The 23,228-nt window shown below is 40.9% G+C and overlaps 1 protein-coding gene across 1 annotated transcript in view; it reads right to left on the bottom strand.

Annotated features, from left to right (window-relative positions):
- LOC102203672 (protein tyrosine phosphatase receptor type G) overlaps positions 1 to 23,228 on the bottom strand; it is a 109,475-nt gene that overhangs the window by 18,196 nt on the left and 68,051 nt on the right. Inside the window, exons 4-12 of the mRNA XM_005724486.2 lie at positions 23,030 to 23,178; positions 15,404 to 15,499; positions 12,720 to 12,786; positions 10,259 to 10,416; positions 8,911 to 9,103; positions 4,344 to 4,528; positions 1,664 to 1,772; positions 1,509 to 1,558; positions 662 to 1,397 (exon numbers count right to left, since the gene is read on the bottom strand). Coding sequence (XP_005724543.1) covers positions 662 to 1,397; positions 1,509 to 1,558; positions 1,664 to 1,772; positions 4,344 to 4,528; positions 8,911 to 9,103; positions 10,259 to 10,416; positions 12,720 to 12,786; positions 15,404 to 15,499; positions 23,030 to 23,178 — 1,743 coding nt within the window. The remainder of the gene's footprint in view (positions 1 to 661; positions 1,398 to 1,508; positions 1,559 to 1,663; positions 1,773 to 4,343; positions 4,529 to 8,910; positions 9,104 to 10,258; positions 10,417 to 12,719; positions 12,787 to 15,403; positions 15,500 to 23,029; positions 23,179 to 23,228) is intronic.

A 23,228-nucleotide genomic window follows, 5' to 3' on the forward strand; every position in this document is an offset into this window, starting at 1 on the left:
CAGAAGTCATTATGGGAACAAACAAAAACAAACACAAACACAAATCAAGGGGAGAACAAACACATTTTACAAGAGCTCAAGATTAACTCTAATTAGATGATTAAAACAATGTGATTGGGTTGGTTGATCAGATTCAAAAGAAAACCGCAGTGTTGTTTGTTTATATTGTTATTGATAATCACTAACGGCAACTGCCTTTTTACATTTTTCAGTGCCACTTCTAGTATTTTCATGGTTTGTTGAGGGGGAAATAAGACAAAAAAAAGAGGCAAAGACATCTTCATAAATGCTCTCCCTCGAAACAAACTCTTTTAAAACATGCTTAAAGGAATTCCTTGAGGCGCAGTCCCTCTGGCAGACAGCCTACTTCTTCCTTCAGGTCTCTGTGTTGTAGTGACACAAACGCCTGGGGCTCCGTCTTTGACCGAGATGGTAACCAGTGCAGTTAGCGTCTTATATCAAGTTATTTGTTCTGCTAAACTGGTGTCTGTAAGTGCTGGTGGTGTTTACAGAACTGTGCTTTGGAAAGAAGTCTTGCCTGGCACAACAGCCGACAACAAGGGAAAAAGGGCTTAACAAGAGTTCAAAAGATTTTTCAGTATGAGGAGGGGAAAAAAAGAAATAAAAAACAACAACACAGGAATCAAAATGTCCTGCTCACCAGTGTGGACAGAGAAAGGCCAGCTGTTTGCATTTTCATTTTCAGTGGGGATCTTTGTAGGTAAATTCTTGGGAATTTGCGTCTTTACGCTGCTATTACGCGGCTCCTGAGTGGACACTGGGTTTACACCTGTAGGGTTGCTCTCCACGTCTTCACCAGTGCTCGGAGGTACTGTGGTGCCTTTAACTGTAGGTTTCCCTTCTCCTTTCTCTTTGGCTGTGGATGCGGGGGTGGGGATTAAAGGTTTTTTGGCCAGAGTGCTGTTTGCTTGTTTCTCCCTATTGTCAGTTCCAGTCTTTTCCTTCTTCTTCTTCTGCTGCTCTTCCTCCTCCTCCTTCTCCCCATCTTTCTCGCCTTCCTCCCCCTCCTCTTCACCCTCGTGCGGAGCATTATTCTCCTCAGACGCGTTGTCTGTCTCGGAGCCCTGAGGTGGCGTCTGCTCGTTGTTGGACTTTGCGGGCGCGGTGGATGGACGAGTGGGGTTCTGAGTGGCTTGAGGCGCCTGCGTGGGCCAAACAGAGCTGGGCATGGAGGAGATGACCCCTCCGCCGACACCCAAGCCTGCCAGCAAGGTGCTCGTCACTACCGATGCCACCGTGGCCTGGCTGCCACTAGAAGAGGGGCCCATCCCTGTTGCCATGGAGACAATGGAGAAGTGGATACCAGAGGACGTCCACGTGGAGGAACCAGAACTGATTGGAGCCATGTCTGCTGAGGACGCAGGAGAAACTGTGGGCTGAGGGAGATGGGCAGAGAGGGGGGGGGGAATGGTTACCCAACAGAATATGACATGAACGTCACTGAGATGCAAAAAGAAATGTGCACTGCCATCTTCTGGTCAACTAACCATCCCAGTCTTCACAATTCGAGATCCTTCAAAAATTCTTGTTGTATTAGCTGTGAAACAAAAGAGGGAGGGACATAAAATATTTATATATCCATCTATTAGTGCATTTGAAGACGGAACAAAGGCCTTAGAGTACACCTGCTGTGACCACATACCTCTGAACAACAGTGTTTGGCTAAAATCACTGCGCAGATCATGTTGACACACTGCCTGCACTCTGAACAGGTACAGGATGTCAGGAGAAACGTTAGTGATGACTGCTTTCTGTAAGAGAAAACACACATAAAATACTGTCAATTCTAACTGAAATTGCATCGTAATAGATGAACACATTTGAAAAGGCAGATGCTAATAATTCAAATAGCCTCCAATGAACGCTTTCCATTTTAAACTACTGCTTGGCCAATAGTCTGTGGCCCACAACTTCCAAGCTGTTTAGAAAGGTTATTTTCTGTTTAATTTAATTGTGTTTTTGCAGGTTGCAGATGGCTTAACTTGTATTCAAAGTGCCCTCAGAATAGGTGGGTGATTGCCTCTGGTGTTGCAGAGCCAGTATTTCTCCAAAATAATTCAGATAAAGGTGTCCAGAGATAGAAACTGAAAATTGAAATGGAAATGAAGTGAGCAAAATAAGGACTTTAGTGCAGAGAGGGAGAAGTGGACAGAATAATGTGAGAAAAAGAGGCTGATCGACTGTATTAATGGAGTGTAACTGCACGGACAGAGCACCACACGGACACTATAATCACTCTCTCAGTCAGCCATTTGAAATCAAAGCACAATGCAAATTTACAGGTCTCCCACTTCACCACGACAAATAAATCATGTTATTACATTAATGCATTCCACGCAAAATAGTCACTTAGCCTCACGAGCCCAACATGGTTCACCAGTCACATCATGGGTAATACATCTTCCGTAACAAAGTTTAGATGACACTTGATATCTAAGTAAGCATTTTCACAGTGCAGCAGCCTTTATGGAGAACGCGCTGCTCTGTACAGAAAATGAAGACTGTAGAGATATAAGAAGAACATCAGGTTGCAGTAATCATTAACAGAGAGCTAAAAAAAGATGCCAAAATTCACAAATAATGAGAGAAAGCTATGGGTAACATCAGGTATAAATATTGTTGCTGCAAGTGAGATGTGAACTTCTGTCCACAATGAGCGGCAATAATTCAACAAAGGGAATAATATTAACTTATGGTATGTTTTCTGATGAGAATAACAGTTTATTTTGTGGAGGAGTTCTTGACTGCCAGAAGCCTGGTTGCATATTGATTTCAGCTCACTTGTCCATCATTTTCTAAGCTTCAGTAGCTACATTCGAAGCTCAAGTTCTCCTCCAGGCATGTTTTAGGAAACACAGTATTAAAGATAAGCTGCGCGGAATAATAATTTGTGTCTGAAGTGTTTTTACCCTCACAAAGTAGTTCAATTACCTGGTTTAAAATTCTTAAAATTACATCTCCTCCTCCTTTCTCCCAGAATCTATGAATATGCAAATCATTGTTCATTGTGTAACTGCTGAACACAACGCGTCTCCTTATTCACAGAGTGTGTGCGCGCACCGGAGGCATCGAACTCGTGCAAGTTCCACGCTGCAAAATTTGCTTCATAATGTCATGAAATCATCCTGTAGAACGATTGTTTAAAAAAATTTCAGTGCCAGACTCTGCAATTGGATCCTTCTGCACAGCGAAGGTTAAACATCAAAGTGAGGCAAACACGCTTGAGTGAAGGGGGTTATTACCTTAAAGGATTAGCCAGCTCTTGCTCTCAGATCTCACCCCTTCTGTGCAGTTACCCACACCAAATAGGAGTCGCTAGTGCAGCAACATTACAAGATCCCTCACGAGCTTCCAGCCCATGACAACTGTGTTTATTGGAATGCGCCAAGCTGGAGGTAGCATTGCCACCAGGGAACTGATCCCAGGTCTCTGAACTGGTGAGATGAGATTTTTCTCCTCTGCACTGTTTATATCAAAAAGCCAGTCATGCAGACTATAAAAACAGCTGGGGGTCAGTGGGCTTTAAAGAGATGCACAGCTGGGTGTTGGATTTCCACAAATGCAAAAATATGTGACCAGAGAGAAGAATATATAGAGTGAAAAAGAACAGCCCTGTAGGTGCAACCTCCTGCAGAGGGAGGATATATCTGTGGACACCACTGAATATTCTGCTGAAAAGCTACAGTAAGAACCGAAGTGTGCTAACTCACTGTTTAAGGCAGCGAGATGAATTATATGATCAGTGGAGCAAAGATCTAAAAGGGTACATTTGCTCTGCGTATGTTACTAACAGAAGTTTCTGTTGAAAGAGCCGCTCGTACTGCCTGAAAACTGAAGATTTTTTTAAATGATTGCTTTTTAAATTGGGAAAATAAAAGCGAATATATTATTTTGTTTACGCCGCCTCGGTCTGTATGCGTTTTTTTTGTTCACCCTGTAATAGAGGTGCCTACTTCTGAGGCTGATTCAAACCTAAATGCAAATAAACAGAGGGGTAAATGCTACACCTGGATAAAGGCCACAGCTGCAATTTTGAACACATTATATATACAGTATCTCAGTGTGACACGTCAAAGTTTGTGACGGGCCTGTGCTTCTATTCTTAGACAGGTGAGTGACAGCAGAGTGTCTGGGCCCTCATATCAGCCAACAGCCACATGCAGAGTTCATCATAACCTGTCACCTCCAATACACACCGTCACTGATCTGGCCAACCTCTGATCCTGACAGATACATCTGAGGCTCTGCACACCAATCGGAGCTGTTTATGCAACATTTATTGTAAAAGAAATAAATTAAAGCTTTTAAACAGCCACACTCACCATGCTCTGATCCCCGGTCTTGGTGAAGGTCTTTTCATCAGCGACATCACGTTTCACCCAGCTGTAGGAGACCATGTAACTGGTGATAGGTGGGTGGTAGACTGTCAGAGGGCGTTCCCAGCTCACCATCAATGCCGTCTGGTTTAGCGGCTGGATCTTCATGCTCACTGGGGCACTGCTGCACACTAAAAAGACCAGAGAGGAAAAAAAAGAAGGATATGAGAACAAGGCAGCATGAAAAGAAAGAAAGGGGGAGGAGGGGGACGAAAAAAAGATTGACAAGGAAGTAAAGAGTGGTGTCACTTTTTCACTGACTGAATACAGCTCGGTGAAGATGGAAGACTGTGATTGGGATGACTGCTTGACCACATGTGTTTTTGTCTGTCGACATGTGTGGGTAGAATGAAGGTTGCCTTTTAACGGGCTTATTACAAAATCCCGCTTGCTTTGACTCAAAGCCATTTCCACTTGAGAAACACCCAGAAGTGCACAAAGCTAAAGTAACTCAATAACAAAAATACTCCTGAAGGCTTCAGTTGGGTCACGCACAACCTCCGGCGTGTGCAGATTGTCAATCTGGACGCGTTGTGCCTTTTTCATGCCAAAAAAAAGAAGAAGGGGGGAAAAAAAAGCACAGGCAGAATATAAAAGAACCAAGCGCCGCGTGGCGGGCATGTGGTACAGATTATCTAGCAGCAACATGCCCATACCCAATTTGTCAGATTAAACACTACGCACAAAGGAGACAAAAGATAATCTGTAAATGGTCCTCAAGGTGGCAGTGCAGGCTGCAGCAAGGATATTTACACAGGGCTCCATCAGTATGGGTAAGGGACAATCTGGACATGCTTCTCAGCAGATCAGGGCAACAGCAGTCAGGAAATAGTGTCAAATGATTATGTGCTCTCAGAGTTTCTGCCAAATTGAAATTGTCACCACAGTTTTCTCCATTTGCACACTGAAGCTATGACACAAATTATGCACCACGATATGTGAAAGGGAGAAAAGGGAGACAGGGTGGAAAGAAATCAGTCAAGAGAACACGGGGGAAAAAACAAAAGGAAGAAAATCTCGGGGTGTTGATTAGATGTGACAGGTGCGAAATGTATTATAAACCTGTCGGATGTGTGTTGTCAACCTCAACAATGATAATTTAATAGCAGCTGAAGATGTCACTGCGGTTTTACTGCCTGCATCACTTCTGTCATGGCAATCATCATCCTTTTAACAATCAGCACGCACGTATTAGTAACCATCTCAGCTTCTCCCGTTCTGCATATTGCAAAGAAAACTTTGCAAAAAAAAAAAGAGAAAAAGATTCTTCTCCTAAAAATGTGTCATCTGAGCAACCTTTTCTTAAATGTAGTCAAGTTATGAGCAAACGCTGCGACCCAGGCACTGATTTCAAACTTAGATGTGCACGTGTTCGTTTTGTGAAAGTTGCACTTGGTAAAAACCGGCGCAGAGCAGGATCGAGTGGAAACAAAACCTTAAGCTGACAATAAAATGTACATACTGTTTTAAAAGTGGAGGAATTCTTTTAAACGCTGTAACCTTCAAAATTCGTGTTTCATACAGGTTCCACCTCGGTCTACAACACCACTCAGCACAGAGCATGAATCTTTCTCCCGGCACTGTCTACCGAGCGGTGATGAATCGACGGTTGTCAACAAACAGCAGTTCCAAAGCGTCTCACTTCTAAAGCCTTTACAGTATTTTTTTAAAAGAAGCTGTTTGCAGCATTGAATGATCGAGGAGACAAGGATTTTACTCTAAACACAATGAGGGGGGGGGGACAAAACTATTCATTGTGAACTCTGCAGGCGAGCTGAGTAATGCGAGTCATCTCAACCACCAAAAACCAACGCAGTAACTACAATAATCATTTAACGGTGATGCTCACTGTCTATAGCTTTAACCATAATCTTAACACCTACTGATTTTTTTTAAGACTAATGCTCCTTTAATTAAAATGAAAGGCTGACTGGGTGAAAATCGAGTAACTGCCTACTGTACGAGTAAAATGCCAAACATTCTTCGGTTATAATTGTTCCGGAACAAGGACATGGCAGCCTTTCTCCACTTTATATCTTTATACATTCATTACTTTACAGTTCTGTGCTGTAAGTGACAACACAAGAAAGTTTAAAGCATCATTGTGGGTTCTTGGAAACTGTCGCTGTCATTTTCTACAGTTTCGAAACATATCATCAGTTCCCTAACCTGAGAATATAATGAACACAGCAATCTGATAAGACATATAAAAAGCATTATCACCATTGTCTCAATTAATTAAATTTTAAATGGAGGGTATGGCTTTGGCAGAGCTGGGGGGGGTTTTTGTTGTTTTTATTTTACACATGCAAAGACACACCAAAGATAAAACAAATAGTGCCCTATATATCTTGGCATTATTACTGGACAAACAATGACAGTGCACCACCACAAACTAATCTGCAATCTCTATTTTGCATCTGAAAGGTTAGCTCTGCATTTGTAATGGCCAAACAAATTCCATTGCCATAAAAGCCACAGCGGTGGAGCATTCAGTGAAGGCGCGGCCCTGGCTCTCATACGCCATTTACAAGCAAAGCCATCATTTATTGTGCGCGGACAAACAGCCCCCGTTGCACAACCTTGACAGATGTCATCCTTGCAGATGAGATTGACAGTGTTTAAACCTCCATTCGCCTATACATTCTTACACAAAAATATTCTTTGATAAAAATGCAGATTCGATTTCGCAAAACAGAAAAGAAATAAATAAATAAATAAAAAGACGAGGGAGGGGTAAACAAAAAATTAAAAGACACTGGTTCCCATTCATTCTGCCTACTGACATAATGCCACAAAAGCAATTTCACAACTTAATTTGTATGGGTCTATTTTAGCTGTACCACATATTAATGATGATTGCTGATCGGCCCCGTTAGAGTGCTCCAACTTCATCACAAGCATTCCCAATCAATTCTCCCTGCCAGACACCAACAACACCACTTTAAGGAGCAGCAGCCTTTCTCATTAGTCTCCATAGTTCCTGTACTGTTCGGTTAAAGCCAGCACGGCAAGATGCACACATAAAAGAGAAAGACAAACAAAGATACTCTGATCAAGCACTGCATGAGGTCCGTGCCTGGTATTAATATGTGCTTTGAAGAATCAGTTGTATCAGTGAGAGAATCAAATGTGCCAAGTTTTACCCAAAAAGCTCCTGAAATTGGAATTATTACATTAAACTACTGATTTCTCCTCTGTTCGACTTTTATCTAACAAAATACGAGAAAAAACCCAAAAAAAAACCACAATAAAATTGTCCCTTTACTGAGAGACTGATTTTAGCCGAGATCTATGATTGGTTCCCTATGGCTTCATAGTGTAGCGGTTTAGATATTTGACTAACAAACAAAAGATCACCAGTTTGATCCCGAGAGAAGAGACAAATCCTTTTGGGGGTTGTGTAAGGAAGCGCATCCGGCATATGCCAAATCAGACATGCGGCGCCGCGCGCTATGGCAACACCTTGTGCCTAAAATAGCAGCTGAAAAATATTTTTTTCCCTCTGATTAGTTCCTGATCTACCAGGATTCATGTTCTCTAAATTCTAACGATGCTAATGTTAGCCTGATTAGCTAGTTAGATACAGCAAATAAAATCCGCCTCTATAATTTCAGTTGGCAAAAATCAACACTTGCCAGCTAACAAACTCTTTTATCCGTTAGAATCTAGGAACAAAATCCAAACAATGCATAAACTAATTTAAATAAAGCACTTCATTCATATTATTTTATTTACGTGTATGCACCGAGTCTGCTGCCCTCTTTGCACATTTCATTTAATAATATCGATCAGTATAGACAGTTTCACACACGCCCAGGCACACAGGATTGTTAGACTTTAAGTCGAAATCATTATGTAGCTGGGTAGTTTGTGACTTGGTTTCCAATGTGTGTGTGTGTACACACACACACACACACACACGCACACATAAATTAGGGCCCATATTGCATAGTGAACGGACTCAGTTCTTAAAAATCTGAAAATTAAGTGTTTTTCATTAGCATGTTAACATTTACTGAGCCAATCGAGTATAAAATGAACAGGTTTAGATTAATGCCCACTTATATCTTGCCAGTATATATTTAGGTAGATTGTGATTGAAATTAACCCACCGAGATAGTTTAAACACTCATCTCCCATTTAAAAAAAGAAAATAAAGCATAAAATCCCATCATCATATTTAAAACCCTGATAGAAGTCCTCATATTTAGTTTGCCCTTTCTAAGCATTTTCCTGCTTTTCAGTTTTTTTCCTTGTATGACTTGTAAGACTGTTTCTATCACAGATCTTGGTCCATGCAACATTGGCTTAATGTCAACACTATTCTGCACAGTGTGCATTTACAACATTAATCCACGCTGCAATATTAGCTACCAATTCAAGCAACTATTCCCCGCTGAAAAAGTAAGTAATAATTGTAATTATGGGAGCTCCGTGGATTAAGCAAATCCTTTTATAGTAGTGCTGCAGCTGAGAAAAATCTCAAAATCATAGAGAAAACAAAGCTTACCTTTTGAAGCCTCGGTGCTATGAGGGCTTCCCAGGATCTCGGTCAAATCCCTCTGCCATGCATTTTCTACAGCCGACTTAAAAACTTTGCGATTGCCCAGGTCCTGCAGGGGCCTGAAGTTGTTCCTCAGGTACTCGACAGACTTGACGTGGTCCTGTTGCTCTGTTGTAAAGATGGAGTAGAAAGCCTCCAGCTGGATAGAAAGAAACAAAGAATAGCTATTGAGGCAAATTCAAGTGCTATTGTGCATATGTATACGCGTCTGTCCACGCGCTTTCAATATATCATGCAGAACTGCATTTGGAGCTGCATGCCAGTAGCTGACTCTTCACAACTGGAGTACAGCATTTGCAAGTAACATTCACACCACAGGCACCAGTAGGCACAGACTTCAATCATCACCCTGGGCTGCATGCTGGGCTGTAACTTCTCAATGGGGCAAATTTGTGGCCATTGATTGCCATGAATGATCTCCTGCAGTGTGCTGTAATGACTACACATTACAGATACTGTGGAATCAATGTGTCCTATGCGTGCTTGGAGAAATGAATTACAGGTTCATAAAAGACTATCTGTGAGCGTCACAAACATTGTAAAGGTGGGTCAATATTCTTGCAGGAGAAGTCATTTCTGAACAAAAGATTTGTCCTCTTGCAAGATGATGGAAATTCCACTGAGCCTTGCAAATTTCTACAGCACAGAATTCTCTAGAGGATATGCAGCTGGGTAACCTAAGAATTGTTTGTATAAAAGATGCAGCAAAGGACTGTGTATGGGATCAGCAGAAAGCACTGGGCATGGCTTGGCATATATTATCTCTCAAATCAAAACAGCAAAAACCGTGGGAGGCAAGATGCTGTAAAGCACATAAATGAATAGTTTAAAGGCATTTTTTTCATTACACGTGTCAAACTTTTACTTCAGGTAAATGAGAATTTAAATTGATGAACCTGAACAACTTTAATAATATGATAGCCAGCTTCCACACAGAGCAGTATTCCATTTAGGAGTCTTTAGTCAATGTCTCACACTAACAGCACAATATATGCATAGGTGCTATCTCACACTTACTATCATTCAAATGCCAGTAATTGGCTCTCCCTTCCTGCTTAATCATCCACTATATAGGCAGTGATGGTTTCATATGCAGAGGAGTTGGAGAGGAACGAAGGAAAAAGGAATAAGGAGGGGAGGCAGATGAGGGGAAAAATTGCTTGTGCACTGACACCGTGGGACAGCAAGCGATCCACTGACTGTGCGCAAATGGGATCTGACTGTGCGTGGAGAATAGAGCTGTATGGACAAGTGTGTGTGTGTGCGTGCGTGCACGTATGTGAACTTGACGCACCTGTGAGTGGGACAGATACACAGGCCTGGAGAAGATGATCCACTCCACTACCTTGCTGCAGGGCGGAGTGGTCAGAGAGCCGGTGTATCTGTAATAACTGTCCACCGACGATGGCAGCAGATCCCTCAAGACGAACGACCTGAGGTAGGTCTCCTTTTCTGTGTAAAGAGATCAAAACCTGTCAATACACAGCGCTGTAAAGCATATCGCTCGGCGCACTAAAACCCTTAATGTGTCAAGTTACAATTACACCAACATTAACAAGGTTGTTTCATTTCATTCCCGGTGTGGCATAATTACTGCTTTCCTGAAACCTCCACGAGTGGAATGGCAGTAGTTAAAAGCCTCACCACTTGTTATCACTCTGGCCAGATCTCTGTACTCGGATGGACTGAGAGAAGAGCAAAGGGAGAGGAGTGTGATAAAATGGCCAGCTCTGACAGCTGATCTGTGGCTGGGTGGTAGCGTGCTCTGCTCTGTGCAGCAACTGTGGCATGGGCCATTGGAATTACGACAGATCATAATGATTGCTGGATCTCTTCAGTCCTCTGATCAGAATCAGGTAAAGCTGTGCAGAAAAACAAACACTCAACAAAAAAACAAAAAAAAAGCAGAAGCATCTTTTAGAGGAAAATTCCTATATGTCCTGCGATTATGTAAAGTGGATTATGCAAGTCGGTTTGATTGTTTTTTTTCTCCTTGAATTATGATGACAAATATCAACATAAAGCCAAACTTAATTCAGATATAATCTCTCGTAGCTCATGGGTTTAGGGTGTGGTTTATATTCAGGCTGGTGAGGTACGGGAAGCTTCGCCCCTGATGCCTCATCTCTACCCCGACTGAAATTCAGCGCGCACAGCCTTTCCTCTCTCCGTCTTCAGACAGTGTACGTGCCCTATCGCTCATGGGCCACCGAGATGTTGATGGATGGATGACTGCGGGATAACGAGCTAGTTGAAAAACCAAGCATCCTAACAGGGGAGAAGGCACGGAGGAAGACAGGCCAAAAACCACCACACCCACACCAGGCTCTCTTTCAGTCAGGAAATGAAATAATGTGGTGCAAGCATGGACATCTGTGCAGTCCAGGCACTTGGAGACTCAAAATAATCAAGTATATGCAACATGTTTGATAATCTGTCTTTATCGAGGTTATATAACAAAAGAAAAAGGGAGCTTAACTACATCTTTGGAAAATAACCACACGCACACACGTTATCCTGGTTTAAGGCTAATCAGAATACAGTTATTTAAAATTTGCCAAAACAAAGTGACCCCTTTCCTGGTTCTGAGGCCAAATTCCATGTGTTCCTGTAGCCTCCAGTGGTTTGCTATGGTCAAATTTTTACCCTTATACATTTATCTTTAGCAAAAAGAAAACCGCTAATATTTTTTTCCCCTCCAACGTGAATGCCAAATGTCATAACCTCGCTAGCCCACAATGCAAAACATCGAAACGCCTATCTCCAGAAAGTTGAGGTTGTTGAATTATAATTAGAATCGATTCAGTGAAGCCCAGCGCTGGTCTTTCAAATCCAGCGTGAGTGAAGAGCAATTATGCTGCGCTTCTATATATCCTCATACTCTTACATGTCCTTGTCTGTTTACGATTATGGTCACAAAAAGACCGTCAGCTGCAGGCTGTAAAACAAGTCAAACGTGTCCGTGTAAACAGAGCTGTTGTGCCCTCATCTGTAGTAAAGGATTACACACTCGTGATAAAACATATGCTTATAGACTGCATAAGCCATGAATCCCGTGACGCCGGCCCAGCAGCAGTAATTTAAAACAATATGCCATGAAGAATTGTGCCATAGCACAAGACATTAATAGCTTAAATATGAATATAAGCCTATGCAGGAGCTGCAGTCCATGAGAGCTCATAGATTTACATTTGAGCCTGACTAAAACAAAGGGTTGTCTAATTAAGGCTGAGATGTAATTAATAGTTCTTTCTCTGTGAGTGAAGCTCCTTGGAGGTCTCCTACTGTGGAGCCACAGTAGCACGGCAGAGGCGGGATCTTACAAATTTTATCTCCTTTTGAAGTTAAACTCTGCTCATAGCTTGTGTTTAGACTCATTTGGAATTTTTTAAATAATAGTGCTTAAGCAGCTGAATGCAAGAGAGTTGACATTTTGTTCCTGGAGGAGGAACGGCACCATATCTGCAATGGCAAAAGGATTTTACCTCTGCGGATAAATCAAAACATCTATTACGAAAACATCAGAGGGATTTTGTAAGGGTCAATTGCTTTTCGAAGATCCCATTAGAACTTTATTTCCCCAAATGTAATGTTTTTTTGCGAGATTGAGAGATTATAGAATTAAAGTTAAAACTATATGAAATAAACAAATAAAAGCATCGCAGCTCAACAAAGAATGACGAGCACTCAACGGCATGAAAACTATTCTTCTACGGAAAGTAGAGTGTGTCAGGGGTTACGTGCCCGCTACTTACCATGATGCACGACTCCCTTCAATCCCTGGATGATGGGGTCCACAGCTGGGTTGTCTTTTTGCCCCAGCTGCAGGAAACATCCAGAGACAAAGGATTAGAAAAGGGATTAACAGACTTCTATAATAATCCAAATAAAATACCAAAAGACAATCGACATCAGCGGACTAAACTGCAGCACCAGAAGCCATCTTTTTCCATTCTGCTTCTTGTAATGGTTTTTGTTTCGGGGTTTGATTGTTCTGGTTTACTTGGAAAATAACCACCAAAAATCGGAACCTATCATCACACAGTTTTAAAAATGTGTTACAAAATAACCTCGATGTTTATGTGCAGTACCCACTCGCCAACATAACCATAAACTACGTCTCCAATTCCTGCTCTGCCTTTAGTATGTTAACCTGCTTTTGATGCTTTGATTGTTATAAAAGACACTAAACATATCTGATCATTTCAAAGACTGCGTTCGCCTTTTTAGCTGTGATACTGTATGTACAGTAAAACCTGCACTACTTTAAAAGACAGTCACATCTGCTGCAAACGTGATTTAAAGCAAACTAAATTAAATCTCAGCTACAAAACATGCTTTCAACAAAGTTTCATACGTCTGTTACTAAGGTTCTTTGGATTGAACTTTTCTAATTAAAAACTATTCACAGCACAGGTCTGATAGAGTGACTTCACATCAAAAGGAAAAGCCCATCAGATAAGAAAAGAAATATGATATAGATGCATGAAAATCATTTTTAATAGTGTACATTTTACAGATGAAGGTAGGGAGAATGAGCTCACGAGTGTGCTTCCTAATGCTACGAAACTCAATAGAATGAAATGGTGGCAAAAATAACTCAATATCTGTCTGCTGAGGCACAGGTTTGCCGAGGACTCGGTGCTTTTACAGTCGGGCCGCAGAGTATACTGATAAATTCTGTCAGAGAGCTGTCTCATCCATTTTCCTAAATGCCAAATATTTTTCCAAACAAATGCACATTTTCTGGTCTTTGCAGATCTACGGGTAGTATCCATGTGTGGCCTGTGACCTAGAATGTAGATCACACACAAAAGGGGGAAAATGGGGGGGGAAAAAACTAGAGATGAACATTGTGATGTTCACTGAGCAACATTCAGGGAGACACTTTCTGAAACTTTTTCCGACTTTTGAAAAATCCACATCTGAATTTCTTTTTTTCCAGATGATTTAAAATGTTTTAATGACCACAGCCGTCCTCCTCCTGTGCCGTCTCCAGAGGACTGGTGATGATGCCTTCTTTATCTGTTGGGCTGGCAGTTCATTGTTTGAAATAACAAAAGATGAGCAATATTGCTCAGTCCAACGCTTTTAAATATTCCCAGCGTCCCACTTAAGAGACAAGACTGGACAAAAACAGTGTTGGGATGCGGGGACCAATAATACCTTGCTCGACATTAATTCAGGTCAGTCAGAGGAGAGTAATTGTTTGGAGCTGAATGCTGAATGTGGATAATATGCACACCTTAGAGGCCATTAATAGGCCTTTGGGGAGCAGAGGAAGAATACTTTTCATTGATTAGAAATAGTAAATCTGAGCCAGTGTGTGCATGCCCGCTTAAAAACCTTCACACTGTAAACTGTTTTTCCAACAAATTGTGTATGGTGGTGCTAATTGCAGTAAGCAATAGGGCTGTCAGGACCCAGCGGAGCCATTTAGGTCCTCGTGCACACGCGGTTCATCATTGTCTAAGAGCAGACCTACATTGCAAACACCTGTGTCCCGATTCCAGCCTACCTCAGTCGAAGAACAGAATCTTTTCTATAAACTATTAAGGTGAAGGTTAGCAGATATACATCAGCTGCCACCAACTGTAAAGTTGTTGCTAATAGAAATTAGTCTAACAGAGATAGAAACCGCAGAGTTCTCAGTGCTGCTGCTTAAATCTTGGAGGTGTTTGCACACCTAATAGAAATTAGGACCATTGTTGCCCATTAAGAGCTTACGTGCTCAGATCTTCAGGGGACAATTTGTAGTATCTCAGCAAACAATCTGCTGTGTGCCACAGAACAAGAAATGCAATCAGCAACCAGCTGGAGAGGAAATTTCCTATCGCAACGCAGGTGCCAAAGATCATTCCTAATAAATATTTATCATTTACGGACTTGAAAAATTTATATGATTACCTTTCTCAAAATTGGACCAAAAACAATCCCAATCTTAAATCCATAGTTCCAATGCCCCGTTTTAATCCTCCTGACTCCTACAGGCAGCTTCCTTTTATCTATTCCATTTATTCACTCATCTCCTTGGTTTTGTAAATGATCTCTTACAGCTGGCAGTAAGTCATTTCATACAACAGTGAAAAAGGATATTTTCCATCAATATTTCCAGCAACTACACCCAGAGCTACTACAACGAGGTTTTACTCTTCTGAGACCTCCGATGAGGAAACTAAGCTATGCTATGAAGGATGCACACTCATAAGGCTGATAGTAATGTCAGTAACTTTTACTGATATCTGCTCATAAAACCCCAATGATGCCATCCATCACAGTTCAGCTGAGAGGAACTTGAATGTGTATTAAATTTCATGGTAGGTCATCAATTGGGTATTTAGTCTGGACCTAAATGGTTGCCCAGTCCAAAAGACAAGTGCTGCAGTGCATTGTTGGATTTTCTTGTGCACCTCAAACTCCAACTCTGCTGATACTTTACCTCGAAGAAGATGGCCATGGCAGCAACGATGCGTCTTTCCTTAATGGCAGCACTGAGGCTGTCAAAGTCATCCGGATTGTAAAGGTAGATCTGCATCTGGGGTGGGAAACAGAGCATAAACAGCTTAAGGAGTGGACAAGGAGAGCGAACAGTCCTGTCATCAATCACTTGGACACACTGCTGAGGAGCTGATGAAAAGCTGTTTTGAGGGGCATAAAAGAGGGTGTATTTATCACTCCTATAAATCTCCCATAATCTGTGTCATTCCTTTTTGTGTGCTGCCACTCCTGGAGGATGTTAGAGAAATACAGCATCCCATTCCTCAGGGTGACTGTCCTAACAGACAGTCACGAGCAGAGTGGAAAAGCTGGAGGAACGTGATCCCCCTTGTGCTGAGATCTAACAGAATGGCATTCTTCTGATCACTGCTTAAATTACCTTAAATCACCCACAAACACCGCTTCGGATTTCAAAACAAAGCTTTGGGCGTGTGGGTTGTAATGGAAAACCAGCATACAGAGAATACACCATATATAGCATGTACCATGCCTTGGGTTTTCAATTAAAAAGAAAAAAAAAAAAACAACCCACTCTTCTTTCCATATTTCAAAGCAGACATATAACCGTAATGCTGACCAGAATCAGCAAATGATTCTAAAAGTAGCAATTGGAGCTGTCTATCATTGCACATTCAAGCCTCTTTAAATTGAAAAACCCTTTCATGTCACTGAACCGAGTTAATTGGCAATAAGAAAAAGGTCCTAGATGTTGATTTAATTAAAGGGTATGCACGTCTTTTTTCTTTTCAAAGGAAAATTACGAGAAGCCACAAACCACACGTGGCTGTGCTGACAACAGATTCAAAAAGTCAAAGTAAATAAGTGTATAAATCCATTAATGCTAACCATCAGCTTTAACCAGGTACAAAATTACTCAGATAATTTAAGTTAATCAGTTTCCTTCAGAGTTCCTTTAACTGCAGCCTTTAATGGAACTAATTTGTTGTCTGAGAACTCAGCAAGAAAGAGCATCGGCCATTCATCACCCTTCAGATGTTATTAACTACTTTACCCAATTAAGCTCACCCCCTTAGGCTTCATTTACTCAGAGAGACTGGCTCATGTGACCTGCTCTTGTTAACAGCACACTTTGGAAAACTGGATTCTTCATCACAGTGAAAACAGTAAAGGAATTTCAATTATTTGATTGCAGAATTACAACATTTTGTTTTTAGGTTTGTCAGAATCCCTGCTCTTTAGAGTGAGCTTTATCCACGCTTACAGATAGCGCTCAAAGTCGTTGAAAAAGGAGCAGATGTGGGGTCTGACCAATCTTTAAGCTATGAGTAATGCACAGAGATATGCTGTCCACATACTCTGAGCCTCCATCTATAGCAACCCTTTTTTTTTTTCGCCACCAAGAGAGTGTGAACACAAGTGCTGAAAGCTGTTCTGCAATCCCGAGTTCCATTTAGGCGCACACAGGTGAAAAACAAAGTCATGTTTGGCGTGATTTCCCAAGACGGCAAAATATTGAGGCAAGACACAAAATCTACAAGAAATAAGTTTGTTGGCGGAGGGAGCTTAGATGTTATCACAGTATCACAAATGCATTTCTTCTTTCCTTTACAACAAGTGTGCTACCGCAGCATTTTGTCATTAACAGATAAATCTCTCCATTCTTGCACTCAAATCGCACATGATCATCTACGTTATCATTTTAGTTGGGCACCTACAAAGTGCTAGAGATTTCATTTTCAAGACGAATAAAGTGTCAATAAAGTGTTAATTTGCACAGTAGGTGCTGCTGAACAACTAAATTAAACTTAGTATTTCACATTACAAATGACTGACAGAACTTTATAGACAAAGTAAAAGACAGCACATGATGGAAATCTGTGAACTGTATCTAAAAGATGGAAGTGTCAACTATGACGCCGTTTCACATAACTTGTTACTGACAAATAGTCAACGAGCCAGCACACCCCGTTTGACTCCAATAATGACCGTGACATACAAAATTAATTGAATTTTAGTCAATATGACCTGAAAATAGTGATTTAGACTATAAAGTCAACAGAAAAATGTTTACTGAGGTTATAAATCATAGAAACTGGGTGCAACTTTTCATAAGCATCTATAAAAATTAAGAACCTTGGCAACCAGCAGCTTCTCAGCCAGAGAAGCTAAGCTCATCCAGTCTATGTAACTAATGCTGTGTCTCAAATTGCGCATTTCCATGCTTAACACAGTGCTAATAGTGAGCGTAAGTGTATTCACACTGACAAATACAACTACATGAGGGACCTGTAGAGGTACCCAAATGAAATGATGCAACTCATAATGGCCATATAACTGTGTGTGCTTTTCCCCTTTAACTCACCCATCTCGGCTGTGAAGCAGAAGGGAAGGGACCAGCCAGGAGGGGGAGAAGCTGCTGTCAGCGACAATACTGAATCCAATGCTAAGCAAGCGGCTAACTTTTTATCTCCATCCATTAAAGTAACATTTGTTGTGGTGTTGCTTGGCGTTTATGCGCGTTGAAAGGTAGTCTTCGTTGTAGAAAAATCTACTATTATACGAGTAGTCAGAAGACTGAACAAGATGCTCACGAAATGCAGCAGCCATGGAGCAAATGATTCGAGTCGGCACTATCCTGTCAGAATTTGTTTCGTAAGAACGCGTGTTGTGTAGTTAGTCTCTTGAGTTATTCAAAACAACACAATATATGTGTCAGTAAGTGCAGGCATCACTGATGTACATTTAAAATGACAGCATCCGAACTAATTGTTTGCTAGAGTAAGAGTGGAACAAATATATCTCCACTTCAATGTAAAAGACTTACCAAGTACATACAGTACAATCTATACTATAGCTAGCTATCTAGCTCTCTATTTCTAAACTTAATTCACATATAAATATACACACATCCATATTTCTTTTCACCAGTTTTGTTCTTGTAACACTATCTGGATTTGTTTGCAATTTTTGTAATTGGGTGTGTGTGTGTGTGTGTGTGTGTGTGTGTGTGTGTCCTCTTTTAAACATCTTTTGCTTATTTGAGTTATCTCAGTGGTGCAGTACACTGAGATTTCAGGCTCAGCATACATCGGCTGGCCAATATTATCGACTGTTTCTGGCCTATTGAGGGGCTTTACTTGGCCCAGAAGATAATTCAGCAAAATATGCTCAAGGAAACGTTGCATCAGAGATTGTTAAGCAAAACACGCTCTGACTGCATTATTTCTGATCATCTCAGCACTGTCTGCAGCACAGAGTACCAGAGTAGGATCCATTTAGAGTCACTGTAAGTTACTTTTTTTAAAAAAAATTTTATTAATACGCATATATTGCTGTAAAGCAATTAACTGTGATCCTTTTAGTATAACATCCAACCACTAAAAACAAACTTTTCTTTTCAGGAAATTGGCATCTTAATCAAAATCTAAATAAATAATGCCAGCCAATATCTGGACCGGCCCCATCCTTAAATCTTTTCCAGTAGTTATTAGGGAGCTGAGGATATCTAATGGAGTGGCCCTTCGCTCATTGGACACTCATCTTTACTCAACTTCTCCCTTTCTTACTGTACACTCACCTCAACACTTTTCATACATCCCTAGTACTGTGTGCAAACGCATACCCTTCGAAGGTGTGATTTGTAATCCATGTATAATTAATCTAACCTTGGTGACACCCTCATATATTATTAGAAAAGATCTCCCTATGGTACCCTGAGGGAGAAAAAAAATTCCAGTTTCATTTTTCACTCCGCTGTTTGAGCGAACAGGTGGTCCATCTATCGATTTCCCCACTTCACTCCCACGAAAAAGACCGCGGTTAGATTAATGTCAAGCTCAGGAGCCCATTGTTTTGTTTCCCCCCTTTACTTTTTTAAAATAACCATGGTACAAAGCCAGACCTGCTCTATAATACAGCTCGTTGAATTCAAATTTTGTGTTTCGACCCTCTGGACACATGTGAACTACATTTGTATACACTTTAGAGCTTCTGGGCAGGTGGGACAGTAAATACCCCCCCCCCTCCTTTTTTTAACACTGAAAAAGCAAAAGCTTTATGCACAGTGTTATATGTGAGTCAGAGCTCAAAGTGACGCATTTAAAGTGGAGAGATAATTAGACAGCAGCAGATTGGAAAACGGTCTCTGTTTAGCAGAGACAAATAAGCCCTGGAGCTCAACCTCCAAGGTCATGCTGTTCAACTCTTGAAGAACAAAAACATATACACAACAAAAGCCAGCCTCTGCTATAAACGATCACTGGGTACATCAAGCACAAACATTTATACATAGGCTGTAACACGCAGGGATTGGCTGCACACATCGTGTCAGGTTTGATATCATCGTAAATACATCAAATTCTGCCAAGTCATATTAAAAAAAAGGGAGGAAAAAAAAGAGGAAATGGCTAAGGGCTATATCCTACACAACCTCATTTCCCTTCAAAACATATCATTTTATTTCATGTTTGCTTTCTGGTATCTGAGGTAATCTATCATTTCTGATGTACAGTATGCCAGCTGACTGTTTGATAAGAGGAAAAAAAAAGGACCTCCAACTCAGAGCCACTTTTGTGCTGCACCTTGTACATACATTTCCTTTTCCTATACAGATGGATGTATTTGCTGACGTCTGGAATATTCCTTTTTGTACTTCCTATAGGAAATGTCATCGGGAGCAGCACATTCTGATACAATAGAGTCACTATTTGTAGCTACGAGTGGCTTTTGGTGAGCCTACACCCCCCAACACACACACACACACTCCCCATTATACTGTGCCAAGTCAGTCCTATCTGGGTTGCATGTTCTTGACATGCTTGTTCAAAGAAGACATGGCACAAGAAGAGGGTCACCCATTATTTAAGTTGCAGTGCCCATCCAGAGAGAGCTTCTTTTGAATGAGCCGACAGCACACTTGCTCTGATAAAACCACTGCAGTGATAAAATAGAAAACAGAAAGTAGGACAGCTGATAGCTACAAAGATTTGAGTTCAGAAAAAAAAAATTGCAAACAGTGTACATATATCACATTCACAATCAAATATGAGAGAGCCCTCCTTTCTACTGCCGTGCCCAACTTTTCTACAGTTTTATTATGTCTGTGAAGGTTCTCGGTCATCCAGGTCATCGTAGTCAAAGCAGCTTGTAAAGAAAAGCAGGAATTTGCATGATAAGGTGGGGCCAGGTTTCACAATGAGCTCACCCGAAACCCTGGCTTATTGGGACCCACACCCATTTTCACACCTTGGCTCAGGCGATTAGAGGATCATCAGGGGGCCCTTTTGTCCCCCGGGGGGGGATACTCCCACTAGGTTTAAATCTGGGACTCTCCACCATTTCACCTTAGAACTGAAGAAGCTTCTCGGATGAGAGGTGAAACGTCTTCAAGCAACTTAAGTCCAGACGCTTTTCTTTACAAGCTCCTTTGACTACAGTTTTATTAATTAACCTCTGCTGTTGGGTGGTGCGTCATCAGTCACATGTGGCACCACCTATCAGCAGAGGTTAATTAATAAGCATACCCTAGATGTAGCTACAGTTTTTAAATCTAAATAGACTTACATGCCTGTTGGTAGACACTACAATGTTGGGACTATCAGTGTTCAATAATGCAATCTATCAGTACAAGCTACAATTAACTGAAGTTCCTGAAATACTTCACATGCAGATGGTAACAGAAAACAACTGACAGCCACTTTACATTCAACACCCCACTTCCTTTCATCCCCAGCAGTGTGAAATAGACTGTAAGAAGATTTGCTGAGAAATACAAAGGACCCACATGCACACATACAGAGACTCCTTCATTTATTAGTGAGATAAAGGCTATAGCAGATGTCCTTTGCAAATGGCAAGAGTTTCATTCTTGATTGCTGCCACACATTAAGGAGCATTCAGTCTAGGGTGCCAGTACCATACCCACATTTTTGCAATTTCACTGTCGGCAGACAATTATTCAGTAATTGTAGATGTTTAGCTTTATTTTGTGCGTGTTTGATGATGGATGTGTGTGCTGGCATTACAGCAGAAGTTTATCTTGTGCAGCTGTAACAATATTTTTTTAACCTCTGTATGTATGTATATATTTCTATGACTTTGGAATTTTTCCACTTAATTATTATATCATTTATGTGTATTTAACTGGTTCCAAGGCTGGTATGCTTTATGCTTATTTATAAAGGGAAACACATATTAGCTTTGGAATCCATGTTCTTTGACAGAGGATTCAACGCAAAACCTTGGCGTATAAAAAAAAAAAAAAAAGTATACTAAGCTACAAATCTATATTTCTCATCTATAAATTGTATTACTGAAAGAAATGCTTTGTTTTCCAACAGCTGCTCAAATTGGCTATTAAAGTAAATTCTTCAGTCTTATTAGGTAGCACACCATCAAAGGAGCCATATGCACAACAGCTTTATAATGGCTGTACATTATCCGGTGCCCTTTAACACTACACTGAACACAAAATTATGTGGCAAAAATAAATCTAATTACCCAGCCATTCAGCATCAAAAGCTGTGCCTGCAGAGATGGCTCCAAAGAGGAGGGCCAAGAAACAAACACAGGAGGCTTCTAGCTGTGTGTTTGGAGATAGGACAGAAAGGCTCACTAACAGCCACTTCCTGTTTTCATATGCTGCTAAATTTAAACTAATTATCAACAATTTGACATAAGAGGCGGTAAAAACCGTATTCTATGACCCCACTTTGCAAGAAGAGCATTACACAACTGCAATTCCAATTTTAGACGGCGACTAGGAATGGCTGGCATAAATGATGCATTCAAAGTCACTAATACCTCAATCTATGCATGATATTAAACGTGAAATTTGTGCTTTAATACGTGGAGACAATCAATAATTCAGAGGGGCGTCAGTCTTTACAGCCATGTTACAGGAACTGAACCACTTCCAGTCAGTTTTCTCATGTTAAGCCAGTTCCGTAATGCGATCGTAAGACGCTCCCTATCGCATAAAATCCCATGTGTTTTGAACAACATAATCCCAATTTATTAAAAAGCCTTTCTGTATTACAAATGTCATAGGCTGTCAAAATGAGGCAAGACAGATTTCTATCATCAGGGGTACTTTCTCACCAATTATGGCATACGGCTATTTTCTAGTAGACGTGTGAAGACAATCTGTAGCAATGTGGCAGCTAGCAAAAGATCATTTAAATAAATGCAAACTAAAGACGATGCACTGTTTCTCATTTTCCTTGGATCCAGAATTTACTTTAAAATATGAAGAGGATTTACTTTGATCCAATGATCTGCCTCAAACTAGTACCGTGTCTTGACTTGAAAACTAATGTTTTTGTGCATCAATATGTTCCCTTAGCTCAGTACAAAGGCTTATGACAGAAATACCTGCACATTTTTTTAAACTACCACCAAATCTTTGTCATAAATAATTTGGATAAATGGGGGGGGACGGGGGACGGGACGACTTAGATGCTGGTGTTTATGGATAAAAAAAAAATGCTATAAAAATAGTTCAAGCATAAACTTGAATTCACTAATCTCTCTCCAACATTCATTGTTGACCTTCAACACTCCATATCGCACATTTATCAGATTGCATGGTAGCAACATGGCATTTTACCTCTACAGGGAACCTTCTGCCATTTATGCTGTGTTCTGAGCCTGCTGATCCATTACTCTGGCCCCAGTGAAACTCCATCTTCTCAGCCTTAAAGCGCCCTGGCAGTCCAGCCCCAGCTACAAAGTACTCATCCTTCAGGAGTATAGCAACTGGAGAAAAAAAGAAAAGAGGTAGAAAGAAAAAAAAAAAAGAGAGAATC

This window comes from Pundamilia nyererei, unplaced genomic scaffold (genome assembly GCF_000239375.1).
Source record: "Pundamilia nyererei isolate P.nyererei 1_Seehausen unplaced genomic scaffold, PunNye1.0 scaffold00012, whole genome shotgun sequence".
In the NCBI taxonomy this organism is placed as follows: domain Eukaryota; kingdom Metazoa; phylum Chordata; class Actinopteri; order Cichliformes; family Cichlidae; genus Pundamilia; species Pundamilia nyererei.